Source organism: Chlamydotis macqueenii, chromosome 2 (assembly GCF_036417535.1).
Source record: "Chlamydotis macqueenii isolate bChlMac1 chromosome 2, bChlMac1.mat, whole genome shotgun sequence".
In the NCBI taxonomy this organism is placed as follows: Eukaryota; Metazoa; Chordata; class Aves; order Otidiformes; family Otididae; genus Chlamydotis; species Chlamydotis macqueenii.
In genome coordinates, this window is record NC_141557.1 from 147,068,307 (window position 1) to 147,091,752 (window position 23,446).

General features: G+C 36.6%; 1 protein-coding gene across 4 annotated transcripts in view; it reads right to left on the bottom strand.

Annotated features, from left to right (window-relative positions):
• CSMD3 (CUB and Sushi multiple domains 3) overlaps positions 1-23,446 on the bottom strand; it is a 743,929-nt gene that overhangs the window by 382,204 nt on the left and 338,279 nt on the right. For all 4 annotated transcript variants that reach the window (XM_086741185.1, XM_086741184.1, XM_086741183.1 and 1 more), the window contains one exon: positions 19,896-20,008. In XM_086741185.1, coding sequence (XP_086597311.1) covers positions 19,896-20,008 — 113 coding nt within the window. The remainder of the gene's footprint in view (positions 1-19,895; positions 20,009-23,446) is intronic.

Below are 23,446 nucleotides of genomic sequence, written 5' to 3' on the forward strand. Positions count from 1 at the left end.
GGTTTCTGTGGCAACAAAACCTATCATTACTGAACACATTCATTTCTTAAGTATGTCAAGTATACTACTAGCAGTTCAGTAATGGTGGCAGTGAGTCGGCAGTAGTGTGAAATTGTAGCTATACTGGACCAGGATCTCCCTATGTTCTGATGATTCAACTTCACTTTATGCTTGAGTTAGAATACAACAACAAAATCCCTGTAATTTTCTGTAGTTCCCTCCAGTGTATCAATCCAGGGTTCAACCCTACCATATACTAGAATTATGACAATTTTATAAAAGGAAGGAATATTTAAGTCTGGCAATGATCATTTACTTGAAACATCACAGAAAAAAATAAATTAGTAAACCAGAACTACTAAATGTATTGGGAAAAAAACCAATAAATAATCCATAATGACAACAAACAAGGCTTTTCAGAGAAATCAGAACTAATAAAAAAAGTAGAAAAATAAATAAAACAGATTATCTGATTCACGCTATAAATAATAATATTTAAATTACTTAACACAGTGGCAGTAGGTCTAAACTTAAAGAATCACAGAATAGTTTGGGTTGGAAGGGATCTTTAAAGATTGTCTAGTACAATTTCCCTGCAAGGAGCAGGGACATCTTCAACTAGATCAGGTTACTCAGAGCCCCATCCAACCTGACCTCGAATGTTTCCAGGGATGGGGCATTGTTGTGTTGTTTAGTGAGGGGGGGCCTAAGGTGGTAGCTTCTGTAGGAAACTGCTAGAAGTTGCTCCCCTTTGTTCAGTGGACTCGGCCGGGCCTAGGGCGGACCTGCTGCTGGCCAAGGCCGAGCTGATCGGTAGGAGAATGTTCTGTGATAACGCCTCTGCGATAACGTATTTAAGAAGGGGAAAACAGAAAAAAAAAAAAAAAAAAGAGAAGAGAAGATGTGAAGAAGCTGAGCGGGGGCAGAGGCGCAGAGGGGGAGGCACAGGCCTCATGGGCCTTGCAGGCCTCACCCTCTGGCCTCTTGTCAGGCGGCCGACTGGGCCCAACTCAGCCCATCCTGACTGCAAGAAGTGGAGAAGAGATGAGATGGATGATGTGAAGAGATTCTGAGAGGTGTCTGCCAGCCTGTTGTGAAGAACTTTTCTTGTGAGAGGAACAGCTGCAGATGCCAAGGTCAGTGAAGAAGGAGGGGGAGGAGTAATGCAGCTCCTATTCAAGATTCCCCTGCAGCCTGTAGTGAAGACCATGGTGGAGCAGCTTGTCCCCCTGCAGCCCATGGAGGTCCACGGAGGGGCAGAGATCCACCTGCAGCCCGTGGAGGACCCCACACCAGAGCAGGTGGAGGCCTGAAGGAGGCTGTGGCCCGTGGAGGGCCCGCTGGGACAGCTGTTCTAGAGGGACTGCACCCCGTGGAAGAGATGACCCACGCCGGAGCAGTTTCACGAAGGACTGTGGCCCGTGGGAGAGACCCCACGCTGGAGCAGAGGAATGTGAGGATTTCTTCCCCCAATGGCGAAGTAGCGGCATAAAACATCACGTGATGAACTGACCGCAACCCCCATTCCCTCTTCTCCCCTGTGCTGCTTGTGGGGGGAGGTAGTAGAGATAATGTTAAGCCCGGAAAGAGGGAGGGGTGTGGGGAGGTTATCTTGTTCCCCGTCTCATTCTCCTGCTAGTTTTAGAAATAAATGAATACTTTTCCCCAAGTCGAGTCTGTTTTGCCCATAACAGTAACTTTAAGGATTTCTCCACGTTTTATCTCAAACCTCGAGTCATTTTCCTTATATCATCTCCCCCTATTCTCTCGCAGGGTGCGGGGGGAGAGAGAGAGACTGCATAGTCTGGTCCTGATCGGGGCTGAACTACGACAGCGTGTCAACCGCACCACACAGCTTGGTGTCACTGGTGAACTTGCTGAAGGTGCACTCTATGCCACTGTCCATGTCTCTGACAAAGATGTTAAACAAGGCTGGGCCCAATACCGACCCCTGAGGAACACCACTCATCATCGGTCTCCACTTGGACATCGAGCTGTTGACCACCACTCTCTGAGTGCGGCCATCCAGCCAATTCCTTATCTATAGAGAGATCCATTCATCATATCCATATCTCTCCAGTTTAGAGACAAGGATGTCGTACAGGACAGTGTCAAATACTTTGCAGAAGTCCAGGTAGATGACATCAGTTGCTTGTCCCTTATCCACCAATGCTGTAACCCTGTCATATAAGGCCAGAAAACTGATCAAGCACAACTTGCTTTTAGTTAAGCTGTGTTCGCTGTCACCAATCACCTCCTTATTTACCATGTGCCTTAGCATGATTTCCAGGAGAATTTGCTCCATGACCTTGCCAGGCACAGAGGTGAGGCTGACCAGCCTGTAGTTGCCCGGGTCTTCCTTCTCCCCCTTTTCTAAAATGGCAGTAATGTTACACCTTTTCCAGTCAGGAGAAACCTCACCAGACTGTCATGACTTCTCAAGTATGATGGACAGTGGCTTGGCAACTTCATCTGCCATTTCCTTCAGGACCTGCAGATGCATCTCATTGGGTCCCATGGATTTGTGCACCTTCAGGTTCCTTAGATGGTCTCAAACCTGCTCCTCTGTTACAATGGGCAGTTCTTCATTCTCCCAGTCCTTGCTTCTTTCTTCTGCAACTTCGGCGATGTGGCTAGAGTCCTTGCCAGTGAAAACTGAGGCAAAGAAGTCATTGAGTACCTTAGCCTTCTCCATGTCCTGGGTAACTAGGTCTCCTGTTTCCTTCCAGAGAGGGCCCACATTCTCCTTTGTCTTCCCTTTATCACCAATGTACCTAAAGAAGCTTTTCTTTTTCCTTTTGATATCTTTGGACATATTTAATTCTGTCAGTTTAGCCTTCCTTACCTGATCCCTGGCCACTTGGAGAATCTGTCTGTATTCCCCTCAGGCTACCTGTCCTTGCCTTCACTCTCTGTAGGCTTTTTGTTTTATAGTTGGTCCAGGAGCTCCTTGTTTATCCATGCAGGCCTCCTGGCATTTTTGCCTGACTTCCTCTTCATTGAGATGCGTTGCTCCTGAGATTGGAGTAGGTGCTCCTTGAATATGAATCAACTTATTTGGGCCATTCTTCCCTCCAGGGCTTTATCTCATAGTACTTTTTGCCCAGCAAATCCCTGAAGAGGCCAGAGTCTGTTCTCGTGAAGTCCAGGGGAGAAAGCTTGCTGCATGCCTTCCTTGCTGCTCTAAGGATTTTGAACTCCACCATCTCATGGTCAGTACAGTCAAGGCTGCCCTTGAGCTCCATATTCGTCATCAGCCCCTCCTTGTTGGTGAGAACAAGGTCCAGCATAGCATTCATTTATCATAAATTCATTTATCTTAGATGAATTAAAGATTGAAAACCAAAGCTAACAATGCTGTCTTTATGGCCAAATCATCCATTGGCATAAATTTAACCAGAATTAAACTGATATAAAAGTATTTTCCTAAGTAACATTAAGTGGCATCTCTCCAAACATCTTAGGAACAAACAGCCCACTTTGTGCAAACAATAACTTTTTCTTTTTAAAGCTACTGACCAAGTTTGTGCTTTTTTTTCTCCTACTTATTGAATGAAAATTTATCTAAATGACCATATTTTAAAATAAAGATGCCAGTTTAAAGCATTTTTTGTAACATGCTTAAATTGAGAAATTCCTGGATTTTAAGAATCCTTCTGACTCTCCTGTGGGGAAAAGAATGGAAAATATTTAAGACAGGCAAAAGGGAAATTTAAAAGGACAAATGGTTTCGTGATATTTCTGCTTAATTTCTACTGATTTTGAATAAAATAGGAAGCGAGAAGTTGTGCTGAGATGTTAAGTTTCTTCAGTAGTATTGGCCTCAACAGAAATAGGAGGCTTACAGTCGTTGAGTAAGACTACGGGAAGATGATTCTTTTGCTTAGGCTAGATCTGGCTTGCTAACCACAAAGACAAAAAGAGTTAGCTAGTTTTGTATTTGGTCTCCATTTGGTCTACCTGCAAACTGCTTCACATTCACTGCACCTTTTCAGCTTTTTAGTCTTACTAGAACAATATTTTAAATGAAAATACTTAGTCCAGAACTTACCTAAAAGAGTGTTCTGCTTAGGCAGACATATGTATCAGGAAAAAAATCAGAAAAATTAACAAGAGGTCATCTGCAGGAAGAAATTGCTGTCCTGGCATAACAGGTAATAACTAGGCATGACTTAGAAAGCAGAGAGAACAAAACTCTCAAAAATTTAGAGCATGCCACAAATTTACCAATTTTAATTATGGTTCATACATCCAGCCAGGTGCCCTAATAATAGCCATTGTCATATTATTGCAAAAGATGCTTAAAAGAACTAAAAAGCTTATAGAAATCATGGGAAAACAAACAAAAATATCCAGGCACCAGTCAAGTGAGTAATAAGGCTGTATAAAAGTCAATTAATTTTATAACCCTTAATAACTTGTTGAAGAGATCAAACCCAATCTCTACGGTACATCTTTATATGATTATTTCTAACCTACAATTGCATTTTGGATGAGTAAGCAGAAAAAAAAAAAAGTAGAAAAATAACCACAAAACCAAACCCCTACAGTTTTAAATACTCCTTAAAACAAGAGGTGGGGGAGTGAGGGGAAGAAAAGTCACCAGTTTGAAAAAGAAATTGGTAGTCTTTCTTAAACTCCTTATGGAGTAATATGAGTATATCACCATAGATGTGAGGCTTAAAATTGTTCAAAGTTAATAAAATCTGACCCACCATCTGGTTTTCTCAAAACCAGACAATTAGTGATTTAATTGACTTGGCACACTATATATTACAGTACATATGTCACACTAGATGAACCTATTTGGTTTCTACAAAGGTACCTTGAAGCTTTTGGATTACTCTTATTTCTTGGTGGTTGTATTTGAGAGACATTTTTTACTTTGACAAAACCTGTGCCCAAGGCTTAAATTCTCCTATCTGAACCTTTTAGTCTTTTTAAACGCAGCTCTAAAGTTGGCAACAATGCACCATACTGCTATGCCAAATGTTATTTATTACACTGTGTCCATGCTTTCATTTGAAGAAGCCTGCGGCTGGATTGTCAGATTTCAGATGTCCTTTAAGTTGATATAAAAAGTTAACAGTAGAGATGGCCGGGTTAACAGAATACATAATAACTTCCTACTTCCTACTACTCAAGCATAAGACATTTTCCCAGCTTAGAGACACTCTAACAAAATGTACATTTTCAGGAGTTATTTTCCATTTAATTTTCCTGTTTCTTCCTACACATTTACTTGTTTAAGCATATGAGGACTTGGAGTGTGGGTGAAAAATAAACAGTTTGAAGCAAAAAAAAAAATAAAATAGCAAAGTAAGATTTTATAAGTTGCAACACAATCTCTTTAGATAGCCATATTGCTCAAAGGTTTTTTATCATCATATAGGAAGGTATTTTATAACTTAAATATGATCTACAAATGTAATGTGGAAAGCAACTATAAAACTTATGCTATAGTTTTGTCCATACTTTTTATAGTTAAGCCTGTTTTATTATTTCAGCTATGTGTACAACCTACAGCTATTATATTTATATCTTTTTTAAGTAACTGCAAGATAATTGTCTAAAAATAATGCATGGTTTTAAGTAATAAATAATAAATTAATGATAGCCACTAGGACTTACCAACAATAAAGGAACTGCATTCAACAGTGTGAAATATGCAGTTCATTTTTGTCACTGATAATGAAGGCCATTACTTTTTTTTCCTTAATTAAGTCAAAATTTTAAACTTAATTACTTAAGCTGCCTTTCAAATTTTTCTTCATTATTACTGACAATTCTACTATCAAAAAAGTTTAACTTTTGAAATAATACGCTATTTTTCAAACAGTCAAGTACAATTTTCTTCCTTTTGAAATTCCTCACTGTTACAGCTTCTATTTTCTGTATCATTTACTCTAAGCCTAATCTACAAAAATAGTAGCTTTCTTTAATTATAGTGACCTTATGCCTTGTCTGGCCTTTTCCTTATCCCTAACTCATTACATGCGATATTGCTTATTTTTCTTAGCCCTAAGAATGAAGTGAGAATGGATTTAACATCATTTGTTTTTCATATAATTAATTCAGACACTCAGACATTACAGAATTTGTAATATGTATTATATATCAATATATCTATATGTACTCTACTTAACAGCATCACCTAAATAATAGCTTGGGGAAAATTCTAGTTTCTGGATTCCAAGTATATGAAAATATTTGAAGTCTTGTTTTATGCATCTTATGTAGCCCAGTAAATATGATTTCTACCCCACTAACATTAAATGGCCACACGCATTGCATTGACCTGCCAGTGTTTGGCTGCATTTGCCAGAGCTGCTTGGCCAGAGCAGAAACAGCAATTGTTTGGTAACACAGTGACTGTTACTTACCCTGTCTGTGCTTAAGTTCTGTGACAATCATATATAGTGAAGCTCTGGCTAACCCACTTAGACACAGTGTAATAAACAATAGTTCATGGGAATGGGAGAGGCTATTCTGCAAATTCAAACCAGCAACTGTTGTCTTATCAACAAGATAAAAAATTGTCTCTTTGAAGAAGTGCATAAGAATAATTGGCTAAGACCCAAAAGAGAAAGAAACTCCACTATGAGCATCAGACTACTCCAAGCACTGACCTCGGGATGCTGATAAATTGTAGTACATTCCTCCCCACTCCACTCTGCATGAGGAAGGTAGATGTTAATGTTAGGCCACAAAGAGACACTGGAAAGGTGAGCATAACTCCAACAAAAAGAAGCAGATACTAGGAAGGTTATGTACAACCTTAACTGTATTGTTAATAAGGTTTCTCTGTGTTACTTAGATAATTTGAATGTTAGACTTACAATGTAAATTGGACAAAGAAGAAATTATTAGTTCTTTTTATATTGTGTTTCCTTTAGCTCGTTTTAAATAACGTCATCAACAGATCTTCTACTAATTAAATGCCTACTAAAGTTCACTTTCTAGGGTTTATTCTATTTGGCTTGTGAACTCATTTGTTTAATGTCATCTAATTAATTCCATCAGGTTAACTCCCATATTTACTCAGTAACGTACATTCACACTCAGATAAAGTTGTCATAGCCCCTCTTTAATTATAATTTAATAAAGCTATTGGTTATGGTAATTATTTAGTAAGGTTCATTTTCTTCTCAAATTAGTCACTGTAACAATCCAAACTCTTAAAGTGAAAATTCTTAAGTGACTAACAGCAGCGATAATCAAGATTCGTTATTCTGTAGACCCATGCTCGCATCTCTGTATTGTCCCAAGTCATTTAAAATGCAGACTATATTGACATTCCACCCTGTGATTTCATAAGAAGATATTTTTCCATTTTTGTTAATCACTAAAAACACCAAACCAAAAAACTACTATCTAATAACATGAGCTGTCAATGTACACTTGCAGCCCAGAAAGCTAACCGCATCCTGGGCTGCATCAAGAGGAGTGTGGCCAGCAGGTTGAGGGAGGTGATTCTCCCCCTCTATTCCACTCTTGTGAGACTCCACCTGCAGTACTGCATCCAGCTCTGGAGCCCCCAACATAAGAAGGATGTGGACCAGTTGCAGCGAGTCCAGAGCAGGGCCACAAAGATGATAAGAGGGCTGGAGCATCTCTCCTATGAGGACAGGCTGAGAGAGTTGGGGCTGTTCAGCCTGGAGAAGAGGAGGCTTCACGGAGATCGTTAGCAGCCTTCAAGTACTTAAAGGGGGCTTATAAGAAAGACAGGAAGGACAAGGGATAATGTTTTTAAAATAAAGGGAGGTAGATTCATACTGGATAAAAGGAAATTTTTTTTTACAGTGAAGATTGTAGAATACTGGAATAGGTTGCCCAGAGAGGTGGTGGATGCCCCATCCCTGGAAACATTCAAGACCAGATTGGATGAGGCTCTGAGCAAGCTAATCTAGTTGAAGATGTTCCAGCTCCTTGCAGGGGTGCTGGCTAGATGACCTTTAAAGGTCCGTTCCAACTCAAATTATTCTATGATGGTATGAAAAAAAGATAAAAGAAAAAAAAAAAAGAGAAAAGACAAAAGAGGGGGGAAAAAAAGACGAAAAAAAAGAGAGAGAGAGGGAGAGTAGTGGAGAGGAGGCTTCCCCTGGCAAACAGATCTTTTCATGTAAATAGAAAGTATTTTCTATGTCTGGAGAATCTACTAATTACAAATAAGAGAAGATATGACCAGTATATTTAAACACAGAAAATTAAATAAAACAAATTTTGCAGATATTTTGAGCTGTTGCTTAGAGAAAATAAAGGAAAGATTCAGTGGTTGGACACCTTAGCTCCACCTTGGAGCACCGACCAGTCAACACAGTATTTTGTTTTCTGATAAAATTAAATCTTCTAGTGTTTTGCACATGCTGCAAGTGCAAAAAATAAACAAAAAAAATTAAAAGAAAATGCAAGGTAAAGCCAAAGGCATATGCCACCGTTTTCCCATATATGCACACATAATAAAAAAAAGAAACTATAACATAAAAAAAAAAAAAAAGGAAACTATAAAGTATTTCCCTCAGGGTGAACATTTCTTTCCATCACCTGATCAGATGACACGTACATAACTTGACTGTTCAAGAGTGGTACATTAATCAATTTGAAATCCCTTCTTAATCCCCAGAATATAAAATAATATATATAAAAAAGAAAAAGCTTAGATTTAGAATTCAAGGAGAGAAGATCATGGTCTTCTATTTTTTCATGTGACAACATAGAAACAATAGCACCTTCTCCCATTATATCATCTCATTATATCAAAAACTGACGTTTTCTCTCAGTTTTAAGGAATTCAAACTCAACATTACACATTTTACAAATACTTTAATCACAAATTTGTGCCATCATAAGGATCTTCATTTATCATTCTGGCACTTTTCATATATCATGAAATATTTCATGCATAGAAACACGTCATGCAGGAATAAAAGAGAGGGTAAAGAAGAAAAAAGCCCACAAATTTCTGTCTGTCTTTCTGAAAGAGAGTACAATGGCTAATTCAAAAGTATAAAACATTAATTAAACATAACATTATGTTTTTTAACCAAAGGATACAAGTTTTTATTTGTATTCCATTTACATGCCTAATAGGTTTACTAAAACCCATGCATGTACTCAGTGCTTTATTTTATATGTATAATTTCTATAAGAATATGACATGGCAAGAATATGACATGGCATGGTAAACAAAATTTCTTATTTTAGATTTAATGATGAAAAGGGATGTTCGATATATATTTCAGATATCCAATACGAATTATCACCATATATAAGCCTAAAGGCATGTTGTAAGTTAAAAATTAAAACTCTATACTGAAGATTTTCTATAAAGGACAAAAAAGGCATATTAAGCAGAAATCTACATAATGTTCTCTGTGCCACAGAAACTAGCTTTTCATAAACTGTTGCTTCATCATCAGCAAAATACTACAAGGATTCAATCATACAAAAAAAATTTGGCAATAACACCAATTAAAATGGAAGTACGGACTCAAGAGTCTGTAAAATAAGTAGTGAGTTTAATGCAAGGGAATTTAATATTTAACGCATTATCTGTGCACTATCTTTGGAAGTAAGCATTATCATATAGTGAGCTGGTTTACTAGTTTTCACTGGGATACGCTTAATTTTCTTCACAGACGCTCATGAGGTGCTATGTTTTGGATTTGTGATGAGAATACTGTTGATAAGACAGGGATGTTTTACCTGTTCCTGAGCAGTGCTTACACAGTATCAAGGCCTTTTCCACTTCTCACATTACCCCACAAGTGAGTAGGCTGGAGTGCAGAAGAAGTTGGGAGGGGAGACAGCTGGGATAGCTGACCCCAACTGACCAATAAGATATCTGATACCATATGATGTCACACTCAGCAATATATCTTGGGAAAAGAAGGAGGGAGAAGGGGACTTTCAGAGCTAAGGAATTTATCTTCTCAAGTAACCATTATGCATGGTGAAGCTCTGCTTTCCCAGAAATGGATAAAACATCTGCCTGCCACTGGAAAGTAGTGAATGAATTCCTTATTTTGTGTGTGCAGCTTTTACTTTACCTATTAAATTCTCTTTATCACAGTCCACAAGTTTTTTTTCCACTTTTACCCTTCTGAATTTCTCCTCCTGCTGTGACGGGTGTGAGCATATGGCTGTGTGGGGCTTAGCTGCTTGCTGAGGTTAACTCATAACAGCTGGGCAAATCTAAAGCTTTATAGCTCATAGGAGTTTACTCTGGAAATACGGTACAGAAAATGCCATCTAACAGTAAACTGAAACAAAAAGCCATCAATAAATGTAAGATACAGCCTACTCCAATACAATATGATTAATTAACAGAGGTTTCTCAGAACATGAAAATACATGATGAAAAGCCACTGCTGATGTAGTTGTTTTCTAGCATAATAGCACTTACTAAAATTAATTACTGACTTGGGGGAAAAAATGGAGAAAAAGAAAAAAAAAAAAAGGGAACATTCTCATGGCATAATGCTTGGCAATATGGAAAACTCAGAAGTGCAAAACCTCCACTGATTATACTGATTTATGGGAGTGTTTTAGCTGGAAACATTTTGAAAAACTTCCATACATACACACATTTTAAATTTAAGTTCTGATTGTGTTTTAAATATAGTGACTACTTGCTTGTACATATATATACTGAAGTATACAAAACCAAAAAAAAGTTGCTTCACTCTTTATCCAACCAAGTAAAATAAATTTCTAACTCTCTGTTACAGAAAATGCCAACAGGTAAAGAAATTTAGCAACAACTATGTCATGATGTTACTTCAGCAGGCAAACATGTGGAAACCTGGCTTCTGTCACCCTTTTACAGATTCAGGTAGCAGGAAATACATCTTAATACTTTGAAAGACCACATCGCCAGAAGCTGCCACACACAGTCCCTTGCCACTTCCTGCAAAGAAACTTGCTGCAATGCAGCCTCAAGAGGACCTCCATCAACTCAAATTCAAGTGTGGTAAAAGATTAATCAGGCATACCAAATTCTCAGTGTTGTAAAATATGAGGAGAAAAGAGCCAGACTAGAACTAAGATACCATGGCTAGCTGGTGGAGAACGAAAAAAATATGTATTGTAAATACTGAGGTAAATTCATTCAGAGATAAGTAATATATTAAATATGGACACAGAACTCTATATTCATGTCACTTTTTAGAGTTCTTTAGCTTAAGATATTTTAACTGCTATTCTGTTATGTTGGAGTTTCAGATTCTACCCTTTGCCTAGGGGTATCTTTCCAAAAGCATGAATTGCTTTAATATCTGTCTTTGGTTCTTGCTTTCAGTTACAGAGGTGAAGTTCAGAAATGCTTAAAAGAAAATTTTCATGTAACTCTCACAAATAAACAAGTAGTTTGGGATATTCGTTTTACCCCTAGAGGTAAAGAGTTAGTCTCTTATAACATGTATGCTTAATACATAAGACAACAGAACTGAATGCAGTTAAATACACACTGAAATGCTGAGGAGGATGAGTCAGATTAACAACCATTTAGCCCAGTGCCTTGGTTCAAGCAGTTGCTAATACTTAAAGACATAGCAAAAGATGACCTTCCCGCATGTACTAATGTCAGAGCAGAGAAAATCCTTTCACTCTTCTTTATAGATAATACTATCACAAAAAGTTTTATTGCTAAATGCTTTTAATTAGATACAGTAAAGCAGAAAAGATGATCTACAATTTTGTTGAACAACATTTAAAAGTCGTGGGAGTCACCTTCAAATAACAACTTGTCTGACCAGCTCTCCACTGAAATGAGGGGAGTTGTAGAAAAGGATCATAAATTGTGTTTCATGGAAACAAATGCCTTCCTTTTAACCAAACAAAGCTATTAAGTAGAAATATGAATATTAAATTAAGGCTTGTTAAAGACAAATAACCTAATTTTATAAATCTGCTTGGAGAATATAATATTAAACAATACTAACATGCAGTGAAATCAGAATTAAAATAAATAATCAAAAAGAAGCAGTAATGATCAGTAAATAAATATTCTGGGGAAACAGAGAGGTGAAATAGAGATAAAACACACAATTTCATTTTCTAAGAACATCCTTTTAGACTAAAGACTTATTTTCACCAATTTAGTGAAGTTAGCAGAAACATGACTGTTTCTCAATACCAAAAATATACTCCTTCCAGAAACTATTTTAAAAGACAACAAAAAAAACCCACACCCAAATGCATTCTGATGCAACAGCTTTTTCAGGAATAGTTAATTATTGGTTCTTATATGACTTGAGACCAGTGTATTTATATTGAAAGATTACAGAATTACAATCAATACTGGTAATAATTTATCAAAAAGCAAAATTCCAGTAGCTGCATTAAATTTTATAATTTTTTACTATATGATATTTTTAAGATCTTAATTAGAATGTAACCTGCATAGCGTTTTAAGTACTCAGCAATACGATTTAGGGAGTGTTCTGGTTTTATTAGTGAGGGGGGGCCTAAGGTGGTAGCTTCTGTAGGAAACTGCTAGAAGTTGCTCCCCTTTGTTCAGTGGACTCGGCCGGCCCTAGGGCGGACCCGCTGCTGGCCAAGGCCAAGCCAATTGGTAGCAGAATGTCCCGTGATAACACCTCTGCGATAACGTATTTAAGAAGGGGAAAACAGAAAAAAAGAGGAGAGAAGATGTGAAGCAGCTGAGCAGGGGGCAGAGAGGGGGAGGCACGAGCCTCATGGGCCTTGCAGGCCTCACCCTCTGGCCTCCTGCCGGGCAGCCGACTGGGCCCAACTCGGCCTGGCCTGGCTGCAAGAAGTGGAGAGGAGATGAGAAGTGAACAAGATGTAAAAAGGATCCTGAGAGGCGTCTGCCAGCCTGTTGTAAGGAACGGCTGCAGACGCCAAGGTCAGTGAAGAAGGAGAGGGAGGAGTAATGCGGCTCCTGGCCAAGATTCCTCTGCAACTTGTGGTGAAGACCATGGTGGAGCGGGTTGTCCCCCTGCAGCCCATGGAGGTCCACGGAGGGGCAGAGATCCACCTGCAGCCCGTGGAGGACCCCACGCCGGAGCAGGTGGAGGCCTGAAGGAGGCTGTGGCCCGTGGAGGCCCGCTGGGACAGCTGTTCTAGAGGGACTGCACCCCGTGGAAGAGATGACCCACGCCAGAGCAGTTTCACGAAGGACTGTGGCCCGTGGGAGGGACCCCACGCTGGAGCAGAGGAGGAATGCGAGGAGTTCTTCCCCCGACGATGACACAGCGGCGTAAAACAACGCGTGATGAACTGACCGTGACCCCCATTCCCTTTCCCCGCTCCGTGCTGCTCGGGAGGGGAGGTAGTATGGATAATGTTAAGCCCAGAAAGAGGGAGGGGTGGGGGGAGGTTATCTTGTTCCCTGTCTCATTCTCCTGCTAGTTTTAGAAATAAATGAATATTTTTCCCCAAGTCGAGTCTGTTTTGCCCGTGACGGTAACTTTAAGGATTTCTCCCCGTCCTTATCTCAAACCTTGAGCCTTTTTTCCTATATCATCTCCTCCTATTCTCTCAGAGGGTGGGGGGAGCGAGAGACAGACTGCGTAGTCTGGTCCCGATTGGGGCTGAACTACGACAGGGAACTATGAAAGATCAAACTTGATGCAACATTAATCTGTATTTCTCTCTACAAAACATAAGAATTAAGTACACTGTTTTGAACATTTATAAATTACAAATTAGGGACTAACTTTTTTTTTGGATTATAGATATATGTGTGTGTGTTTAAATACACGTGTACATAGTCAAATTACTGCATGCAGTCTTGACTAAGAGTAGAAAGTGTGTGTGTAGAACTGCATTAGTCTTTTTATTCAAACTCAAATGCAAAACATATATCTTAAGATAGGAAGTTTTTTCTCTCAGCAGCACAATAAACATAAACATTTATAATAATAAAAATGAATCATCAAAGACTGAAATGTCAAAAGACCTACTTGAAAAAAAATTGTAATTGAAAGGAAAAATAAAGAAAAAAAAAACAAACCACAAAAACCTCCCAAAACCAGAAAACCAATCCTGATGGTATGCATCAAAGTTTTGAAATAAGTTAGTTTCTAGCAATAACACATTTGTAAATTGCACCCCCAACAAACCAAAAACCTACTAAAACCTAATAATTAAAAAAAAAAAAGTAGTTACTCCATCAGAAAGGAGAACATACATTTCTTATTGCCTAGCTGTACCTATGGGTGCTGTAAACCAATAGCAGAAAACCTAAGTAATTTTTTAGACTACAGAAAAAGGGTTGGGGCCTCCTTAGACAAACTACTTGAAGTGTGGGTAGAAAAGCTCAAGGAATGTCTGACTTCTTCCTTAAGGTGATCTTAGTACTGTAGGACAGAGGGGCAAATAAAATGCCTGTTTTCAGCAAGAGTTCCAAGGGGCATCTGAAAAGTACAAACGTGTACATTTCAGATTTAACAAGACTGTAGAAATTATAATCAAGAATAGATTCAGCTGACAAAAGGATAAAAATTACATCCACAAAGCACCATGGCTTTTTAAAGGAAAGTCCTATATTACAAACCTGTCAATGCTATCCAGAGAGATTAGCTGGCACAGAGACGAGAGAAATCCTGTATAGGTACACTATCTGAAGTTCCAAAGGGCATCTGAGGAAGTGTAAATGGAAGCTTTTTAGAGAGACGAGGATCTCTGTCATAAAAATACGAGTTTTTGACGGATATTTGCTTAACTGATCAGTTAACTGATCATAAAAGTAAATGGTCAGTTCTTCTAGAGGAGAGAAGTCACTAATAACTTCTTTAGTATTTAACCTGTTGACAATATATTTGTAGATATACTGGAAAAGAAAGCAAGCAGTGAGATGACAAAGCTTGCTGATGATACTAGGTTACACAGAGCAGCAATGAAGACAAGCACCTGTGAAGAAATAAAGTCCTGCAAAACTGAGTAAGAAGAAAATGGTAGACTAAAGACACTGCATTATGTTCTTGCCATATTCAGAGTTTTAGAAGAGTACGTGAGCTTAAGAGGAAAAATAGACAAAGTCATGGATGGAAAAAGATCCGTTAAGGGCTACTTACTATAAATACATTGTGTTTAGGAAGTCCCTGTGCCAGAAACTGTTAGGGTGTAGGAAAGCACTCTGAAATCACTATAGTATTGCTTGCTCTCTTTTCCTTATGTGATACTCAGTTAAATGGTTCTTTATCATGACTCTGTACAGGTGTTCTCATATTGTTACAATTTAGGGATTACAATCAGAAACTCTTATGCCTCGTGTTGAATACATTATTTGAGAATTAAACAAAAAGATTAATAAAACATTTGGATAATACTGACAGAGCTGGATCTATTACTGAAAAAGCTTGCCGTGAGTTGTGGTCAATAAAGTAGGAAGAAGAAAGTGAGGAAAATACAACACCAGTTTTCATCTTGGCAGTAAGTTAACAAGGAAGGTGCCCCAGGATTTTGCAGTTGATGCCCTTTTGCTTAATATATTCAAGAAAGATTTGAAATAGGAATGAGCTTGAATTACAAAACTTGTCAATAACACATTTTCAGCAGAAATGGAATCAGGTACAGAGAAAATAAAGCTGTATTTGTAATCTATTGGTAGTGAGGTTGCACAAAAAGAAGTGTTTATGTTTTTAATAAATATAAAATCAGTATTTGTATTTGAGAATTTGAACTAATCATGAGACTTAAAAGGTTTAAAACCATTTGCAATGACTTAGCAAAAAGATTTTTGCCATTAATGTGAATCTCTCCTTGCAAAATGAAGTTAGGATGTGCAAGGAATAGAATTTAGAGTATTAGAATCCAATTAAATAAATCATTGGTATGATCTCGTCTACTTAAGTGCACCACAAAACACACACAAACAAAACAAACATGTGATGAGAAACACAGAAGAAAGTGGGTACAAAGGCAACAGAAATCATCAGAAGAGTGAAAATACTACAGGAGAATATAAACTCAAATGAATAAGACTAAACAGTTCAGAAAGAAGTGTGACAGAGATTTAATTTGTGATTTGAAGTGCAGAAGGTAAAAAACCTTCAGTTCTCCCTTCCTCATAAAAGAAGGATTAAGTAGTATTTAACAAACAAACAAGAAAATGACCTTTCTTATGAAACTCAAAATTACACAATGAAAAAGTCCACGATCTCACTGAGTTCAGTAATTTAAGTTTTTTTTTTAAATTAATCTACACTGTGAACAAGAATTAAAGCTACAGTTTTCTTAGTAGAATGGACATGAAGATATAGGTTACATGGGAAAGCTACTCTCATAACTTGTTGAGATGAGACCTTGCTGAAGCCTGTGTTGTGGCATATATATCTTACCTCACACATACTTCTGAAATACATGTTTCCACATAGTTAGAGGACTAACACTGGATTAAACTATCTACCTAATTCAGATCATTCAGTGTTCTGTCACCAACAGAAAAGCAAGTGCTGTTGAGCAGTTATCACAGAAAAATATTTCTCTACCATTTGTGACAAAAGTACTCAGATGCGCACTCTTATCTAGCTTGGCATCTTAGACAACCCTCTTCCAGATCTTAGCATTACACTCCAGTCAAAGTAACCTTCTTCAACTTTATTTTCTTACACAATTAAAATTAGAGTACTTCTGATGTATTCTTTACTTTAAAATACTCTCTCCAATGTTTCAATATCTATTTTATATTTAAGTAATTAAAATGAGATCTAGCTATTAAAATAATAAAATAACTCCGTATGCAACATCATAAGACAAATATTTTTATTATTTTACAAGGACTTAGTAGATTTTCTCAAATGGCAGATACATAAAAGAGAATAAACTGTTAGATTCTGTAAAACATAAATTTAAAAGAATTATTTACCTGAAAATCTACTGAACTAGAGAATTCAGAGGTATTTAAAAATTCATTTGCCTATTTCTATCATTACAAATGATATGGCATATTCAATTCTATTCCATTTAGAAAGGATGTGACCTTCTATCTCACACCTTGAGCAAGTTTACCGTTTTGGAGGACAATAGGTAAAGGGCACTGGGTGATGACATCCCACAACCTTCTGTTCCTCCCATCATATTCAATGTAGGCCTCAGAACACTCTATATTCTTGAAAATACCTGGCACACTCAGACCTAAATGTCAACTAGATTGAAGAACGCCTTTATGAATTTTGATGGAATGAGGCGTGCACATCTCCACTACCTCTATTGTTACTCGAGTCTCAGGATGCAGAGAAGCAGATATTTAGGCATGAAAATATTTTAGTAGGAAATTATTTTAGCTATTAGCAAGTACTGTTATCGAGTACATTATCAAGCAATTAGCTCTGACATAAGCAAGTCTATAGAGTGAAACAATAGAACATAAAGTATCCATAGTATCTATAAGAATTTCATTGTGTTTTAGTGGTTTTATTTTGGACAAGATTTATCAGGTCCTGATAAATGCTTATTAGGAGCTGGAGCACATAAGGAATGTTATTCTTGATGTTATTCAAGTGTATCTTAGGAATTAACTCAAAGGAAATTAATTTGTGCCTTTCAAGATTGCTGCATGATGAAAACTAAAGCAAGGGGTTTGGGAACAGTCAGAAGAAGATTTAGTTTGAAGATCACACTGCTGGATCTAATCTAAAATGCTAATGTAGTTGTACCTTTTATGTAAGCAGAAACTTACAAGATCTAAATATGTAAAATATATAAATAGATACAGTATCAGCCACAGTTAGGTGTCTGAGTGGATAGCGGAAATTGTGATGTTGAAGAGTACAAGTTATAGGAATAGAATTTGATCTAGTCTATTAAAGAGAAATACAAGCAAGTTGGGCATACATTCTTAACAATTCATGTAGTCAGTTAAACTAAAATGTCCTCTGATTCTAACTCCCAGAAATCACAATTTTCTTAAGTAATTCTGAACATTTTTGAGAGAAATGTCTTTGCAGTTTTTGAATATAGTAAATAAGACAGTGATATGTTATACCCCTGAATGCACTGTTCTAATTCAATTACTCAGTTTACCTCATTGGACTTCCTCTCAACTTACAATTCGTAAGTTCCAAAACTTTAATTGCAAAACAAGTGCTTATCCAAAATACTACCCATTTAGATGTCTCTTTTCAGAGTCTACCATAATTAACAGAAAGGACTTAAACACAAAGAAAAATCAACAAAAGAAAATAGCAACCCCCTAGACTGGCTTCCCCTCTCCCCGCTTCCATTTTATTTCTGGGAACATTGCCAGATTTCTGGCATCTCTATTGAATACGTCCTCTCAAGGATCAAAGTAAAGGCAACTGATATAAAAAAAAAATTAAAAATTAGCTTATACTCTAGATTAGAGGAAAAGAAAAAAAAAACAAATTAAAAAAAAAAAAAAAAACAAACGCCACAGAGTGCCTCACCATTGAATGCTTGATGTATTCAAATGCTACTTAGTGAGCTAGTGTAAAGTACCGGTGTAGGGGAAGAGAGAAATACAGACATGATATCTAGCTGTGCAATCACAAAGTAGATCATATGGAGATGAGACTGTGAATGTTTACCCTTCCACCTATTCATACTCAATTAATTTTATTCTTGTAGAACTATATCTTCTAATAATTGTAACTCATGAATAAAACAAGACATAGTTATACATTGTAAGACACTAGACAACAATTCTCTGTCTTCTGCAAACTAAAATTGTTGCAAGTAAAATTAATTTCACTAGAAAATAATCCTGTAAGTAAAAAACTACTTGAGCTGAGCAAATTATTTCAAATTCAGATCTAAAAAGCTTCCTTTTCCACTTAGCTATAGTTCAAGGTTTGCTATATTAAAAAATTCTTAAACTAGTTTATATTAATAATGTCTCTTGCCCCTTTGAACAGTTAGAACATAGAAAATGTGAATCTTAATAACTACCATACAACAAAGTAGTAGGATCTTTCTATATTAGTCCAGTAGATCTGAATATCAAGAACGCACAATTATACTTCTGTCATACCACTATAGAGCTTAATATATATGAACAGCCAAAGAAAAGTTATGGACAGAACAACTCAGCAATTCACATCGTTCAGGTTTAGTCCCAATATGCTTTTTCACTCTATCTACTCATCCTCAGCAACACCAGCGCCACTTCTAATACAGCCTTTTTTTTTTTTTTTTAACTTTTGCTTTTCCTCTGTCCCCTTTTGGTCAATAATCATACCTTCTATTATCTGATTTTGGTGGTAGGCAGGAGCCATGCAATTTAAAAATTTGATGCAAGAAATACATGCAGCTATGTTGAATCCAATATAAAAATAATAAATATAACTAATTCTGTATACAGAAATGCGTATATATATATGTGTTATTCTTAAGTTTTTGGTTGCTTCTGCTGTTATACTGTATGAAAACTGTATGTTCTCCCAGAACCATCAAATAACAACAGCTGTTTTATATTATGCATTGTAGATGACTCACATTTTAAGATTATAAAGAACAATATTATTAGCTAAGTTTTCCTTTGTCTTGGCCCAAAAATCAGAAGTAACTCAAATTCTTCTCTTGTGGTGTTTTTTTTTTTTTTCCTGTTGTGCTAGGCATGATTAATTTTCAAAAGAATGTAGGAAGTATTCATTTCCTTTATGCATTTAGCTTTAAAAAATAAAAAAAAATATTTCATTTCAATATTTGTCGACATAAAATAACAGAAAATAAATGTAAAACCTCTGTAAGAACACACCAAATAAAAAGTGTGCAGTTTCATGTGATACAAGACCTTTAAAGAGAGCAATTTTTTAACTATTTTTTTCAACTCAGCTTGCATTTTCTTGTTTTTAAAACTGACAAAATAGGAAACAGAATGCATCCTCTAATATGAAATAACAACATTTCATTAATAATGGCTTAATTTTGGCACAACATTAAATTTGCTTCCAGTAATGTATTGTTACCTTTGTAGTTAACCTTGAAACCAATTGAGCCTACACTTTCATCTGTTTGAAGGTGCAACCACATCTGATTGCTCATGCTCACAATTAAGTCTGGTACAAAGCTCCCAGTTAACCTGCAGACAGAAAAAAAAAATCTGTAAAGCCATTAAGTATTAAGTACTTAACTAGATTTGTGTGTGTGTGTGTGTGTAAGGAATCTAAATAACTACTAAGTATTTTAAAATGGCTTTTTTTGGTTGTTTTTAAATTGACTCTATTCATCTCACACCAAATTAGTTATCTACTAGCTGGTTAGCCAGTTCCAGTGGTTAGCTAAGGTTCCAGTGACTGCAGACTTGATAGTAGTCTATAAATATAAGCAACTACTGCTTGTGAAATACTTCATCTCACTTTCAGTTGCTGGTCCAGAAAGACACGCATGTCCCCTAAACTGGAACCTTATTTGGCAGTCCTCTGTGCATGACACAGATAAATACAGGCATATTAAATGGCACTAGAAGCCCACGGTGTTTATTCTTCAAAAAAAAAAAAAGCATTTATTTGGTATACAGTTATCCACTTTGGAATACACACATTGCATATTTAAGAGAAAGTTGTTATTCTTAAACAGCAATACTATTATGAAAGTCCATGTGTTCCCTGCTCTCACCTCCCCTCATCACTTCTGCCACAACAATGGAAGAATGTGCCTGACAGACTCAGCTGACATTCATTCCTTCATTAACAAAAATAACAGATGTCAGAACTTTAAAACCTCCTAATGTTAGAGGATGTTGATTAATTAGAAAGAAGTAAACGTGGAATTTTGGTTTTTTTCCTCTTTTTTTTCCACTTTTCACATTGTTTGCAGAAATTTCAAAGTCAATACAATCCTGAATGTTCATTCTGTTAGCTGCATATAATAGTGTGATAGCAAAAAAGAAATGTTGTGAAAACTGCAGTTTTATGTTATATTGATTTTTTTTTCCCCAAAACTTTCTCTCAAATCTGGTAAGAGTTTATCAGCTAAAACAGAATGGTGGAAAGTACCAAAATATTTTCCATTCTTATAAAATGGATCACAAGCACAAGACTGTATAAGAGTGAAAACTGTTAGTCTATTTTTTTTTTATTTTTAAGTTCTAACCATTCTTTAAAGCTAGCTGAAACTTCAAGTGGACTATTTTAAATATATTTTGCAGTTAATTTTAGTTCTCCCCTCTGGTCTTTTTTAGCTTGTTTCTGTATGAAATACTGTGCTTTGGGAGAAATTCATGCCTATTTCCCACATCTGTGTTCACAGATGGAGCTACTACAAAAATTCTTGCCAGAATTGAACAAATAAATGCCTAGCCAAAATAATGTACTAACTGCTCATTCCTGCACTAAAGGAAAATGTCTTCAGTAAGTATGGTCTTTGCCAAATTAATAGATTAACAGGATGTTCTTCAGAAACAACACTGATGTAATGGCTAATAGAGTTTTGTAATTGTCACTGGTGACAGTACGTTTTGGGACTATTAAGGTCATTGGGAATATTAAGCTCTTTGTTGTGTCAGGGAGAATAATTCCTATGTTAAATAGCTATCAAAATTTTTATCACTTCAATTTTCTGAAGTCAATCATAAATATCTTTTTTTAAAATGCATACAGTTTTCAGAAACAATTTTTTTTTTCAATTAAATACTACATGGGGAAAAATATCCTTTGAAAATGCATTTTTGAAAATAAGAATCAATCAACAGAACACAGAAATCACTTGTTGCTCTTTCTTAAGAGCTTAGAGATCCCTGTACAATATTTGGGAAGACTTTGAGGCCACAGAGCAGTAAGATCCAGAAAAAAAACCAGCATTAAGTAAGGGAAGCTTATTTAAGATAATAATGAAATTCTGCAGTTAATGAATTAACCTTTCTTTCCTCCTGGGGCTTATGAGACTTCCTCTACTCTGTATTCATTACCTAGATACCTCTCCTGGAAGTCAGTTCTTACACTTTCTCTTTCAAAAGCTGAGCAGTGAACACTGTTAACAGCAGAAATGGATAGATGTCATGATGCCTCCCTTTGTAGTAAACAGCTTAACAGTTATAACAGTCAGCAGGGTGTTTTCCACCTCTTCCTCTAGGACTGCAGAACTAGCCCTCCCATATACTAGTGACATAAGTTCCCCCTGAGAGAATACACTGAAGACTAGGTTAGAGGATATTCAGAGTATTGTGAAACTCTCCCTTCCATCTACTAAAAGACGATCTGTAATATGGGAGATTAGATACATGTACACCCAGCAGAGTTTCATGCCTTGTGCTCCAGATTTTCCAAACATGTGTTACAGGAACCAGTGCCCAGACATGTATTACATTAAAAGTCACCTGCAGCAACTGTCAGACCAAGCTGCTGAAAGCAAACTTCCAAACATCCTGAAAAATTACTGACTGATGTATGGAGGAGGACCCACCATTTCTTTTCCTTCTCCCCCCCCCCCGCCTTGGTAATAAAATTTAACACTGCTCCACATTGCAAAGATCTTAGTTTCATAGGAAAGCAGTAACAATGCCTTAATAGTAGTCATCTTGTCAAACACAGAAAATGTATTCCGTTCAGATTTAAGTTCCCTTAGGTGCTAGGCTCACTAGACTGGAGCAGTCTATCATGTTACTGGGTGCATGTATACAGGCACAGAATTATAGGCACCTAGGGTAACTAAATGGCAAGTAGTGAAATGGCTTTGGAGTTTAGCTACTTCTGTGATTAGCACCAGCAGAGCAGGAATTATCAGGACTCCTATTCTCAATTTAGGAAGCATAATTCTGCCTAAATACCACTTAAATTCAGTTTTTGATTCTGAATCTTCCTATCTAGCAGTGTCCAGTAAAACTAGTGGATTGATCACCTGGATAGGTTTCCTGATTAACTTTGATAAATTGAAAGATAAATATTTTCATGTCATTTGCACATAAACTAGACATATTTAGACCAATGTTCTTCAGCAATTTGCTGGAAGAAAGATAATTATTTTAAAATTTAAAACCCAAAATTAAATCATACAATAGCTGATTCATTTGCTATGCATCATATCTCAGACAAAGTCTGCATGGCTCATAGGAGAAAAGATTTACAAGTATTTTACATTACTCAATTATGTTCCATCTTCCATGCAATTTTTAAAAAACATTTTAATCCTTATAACTTCAACATTGATACTTCTGATCATAGAATAACCAATGATCATTCCACTGTTAAACATAAATAATGAATGTGTGGCTGATTACACAATGTTATTTAATACTAAAACCCCACAGATTAATTGGGGGATTTTTTGTCTTTCTAGGATCAGTAATAATTCTTTAAAATTACTTACTTACTTATTTACAGAACAGATTCTCTTATCATATGTTAACACTTGACAATTCTAAGTAACTCTTTTATTAAAGAAAATTACTCAGAATTCCTTTATATTCATGTCAAGTTTAATCCTGTGATTGCGTCATTTCTTTATAACATAAACCTCACTTTCAAATATAATTTATGAAATACTAGTATCTTTACTGAAATAAAATCTGCACAAAGTGCTT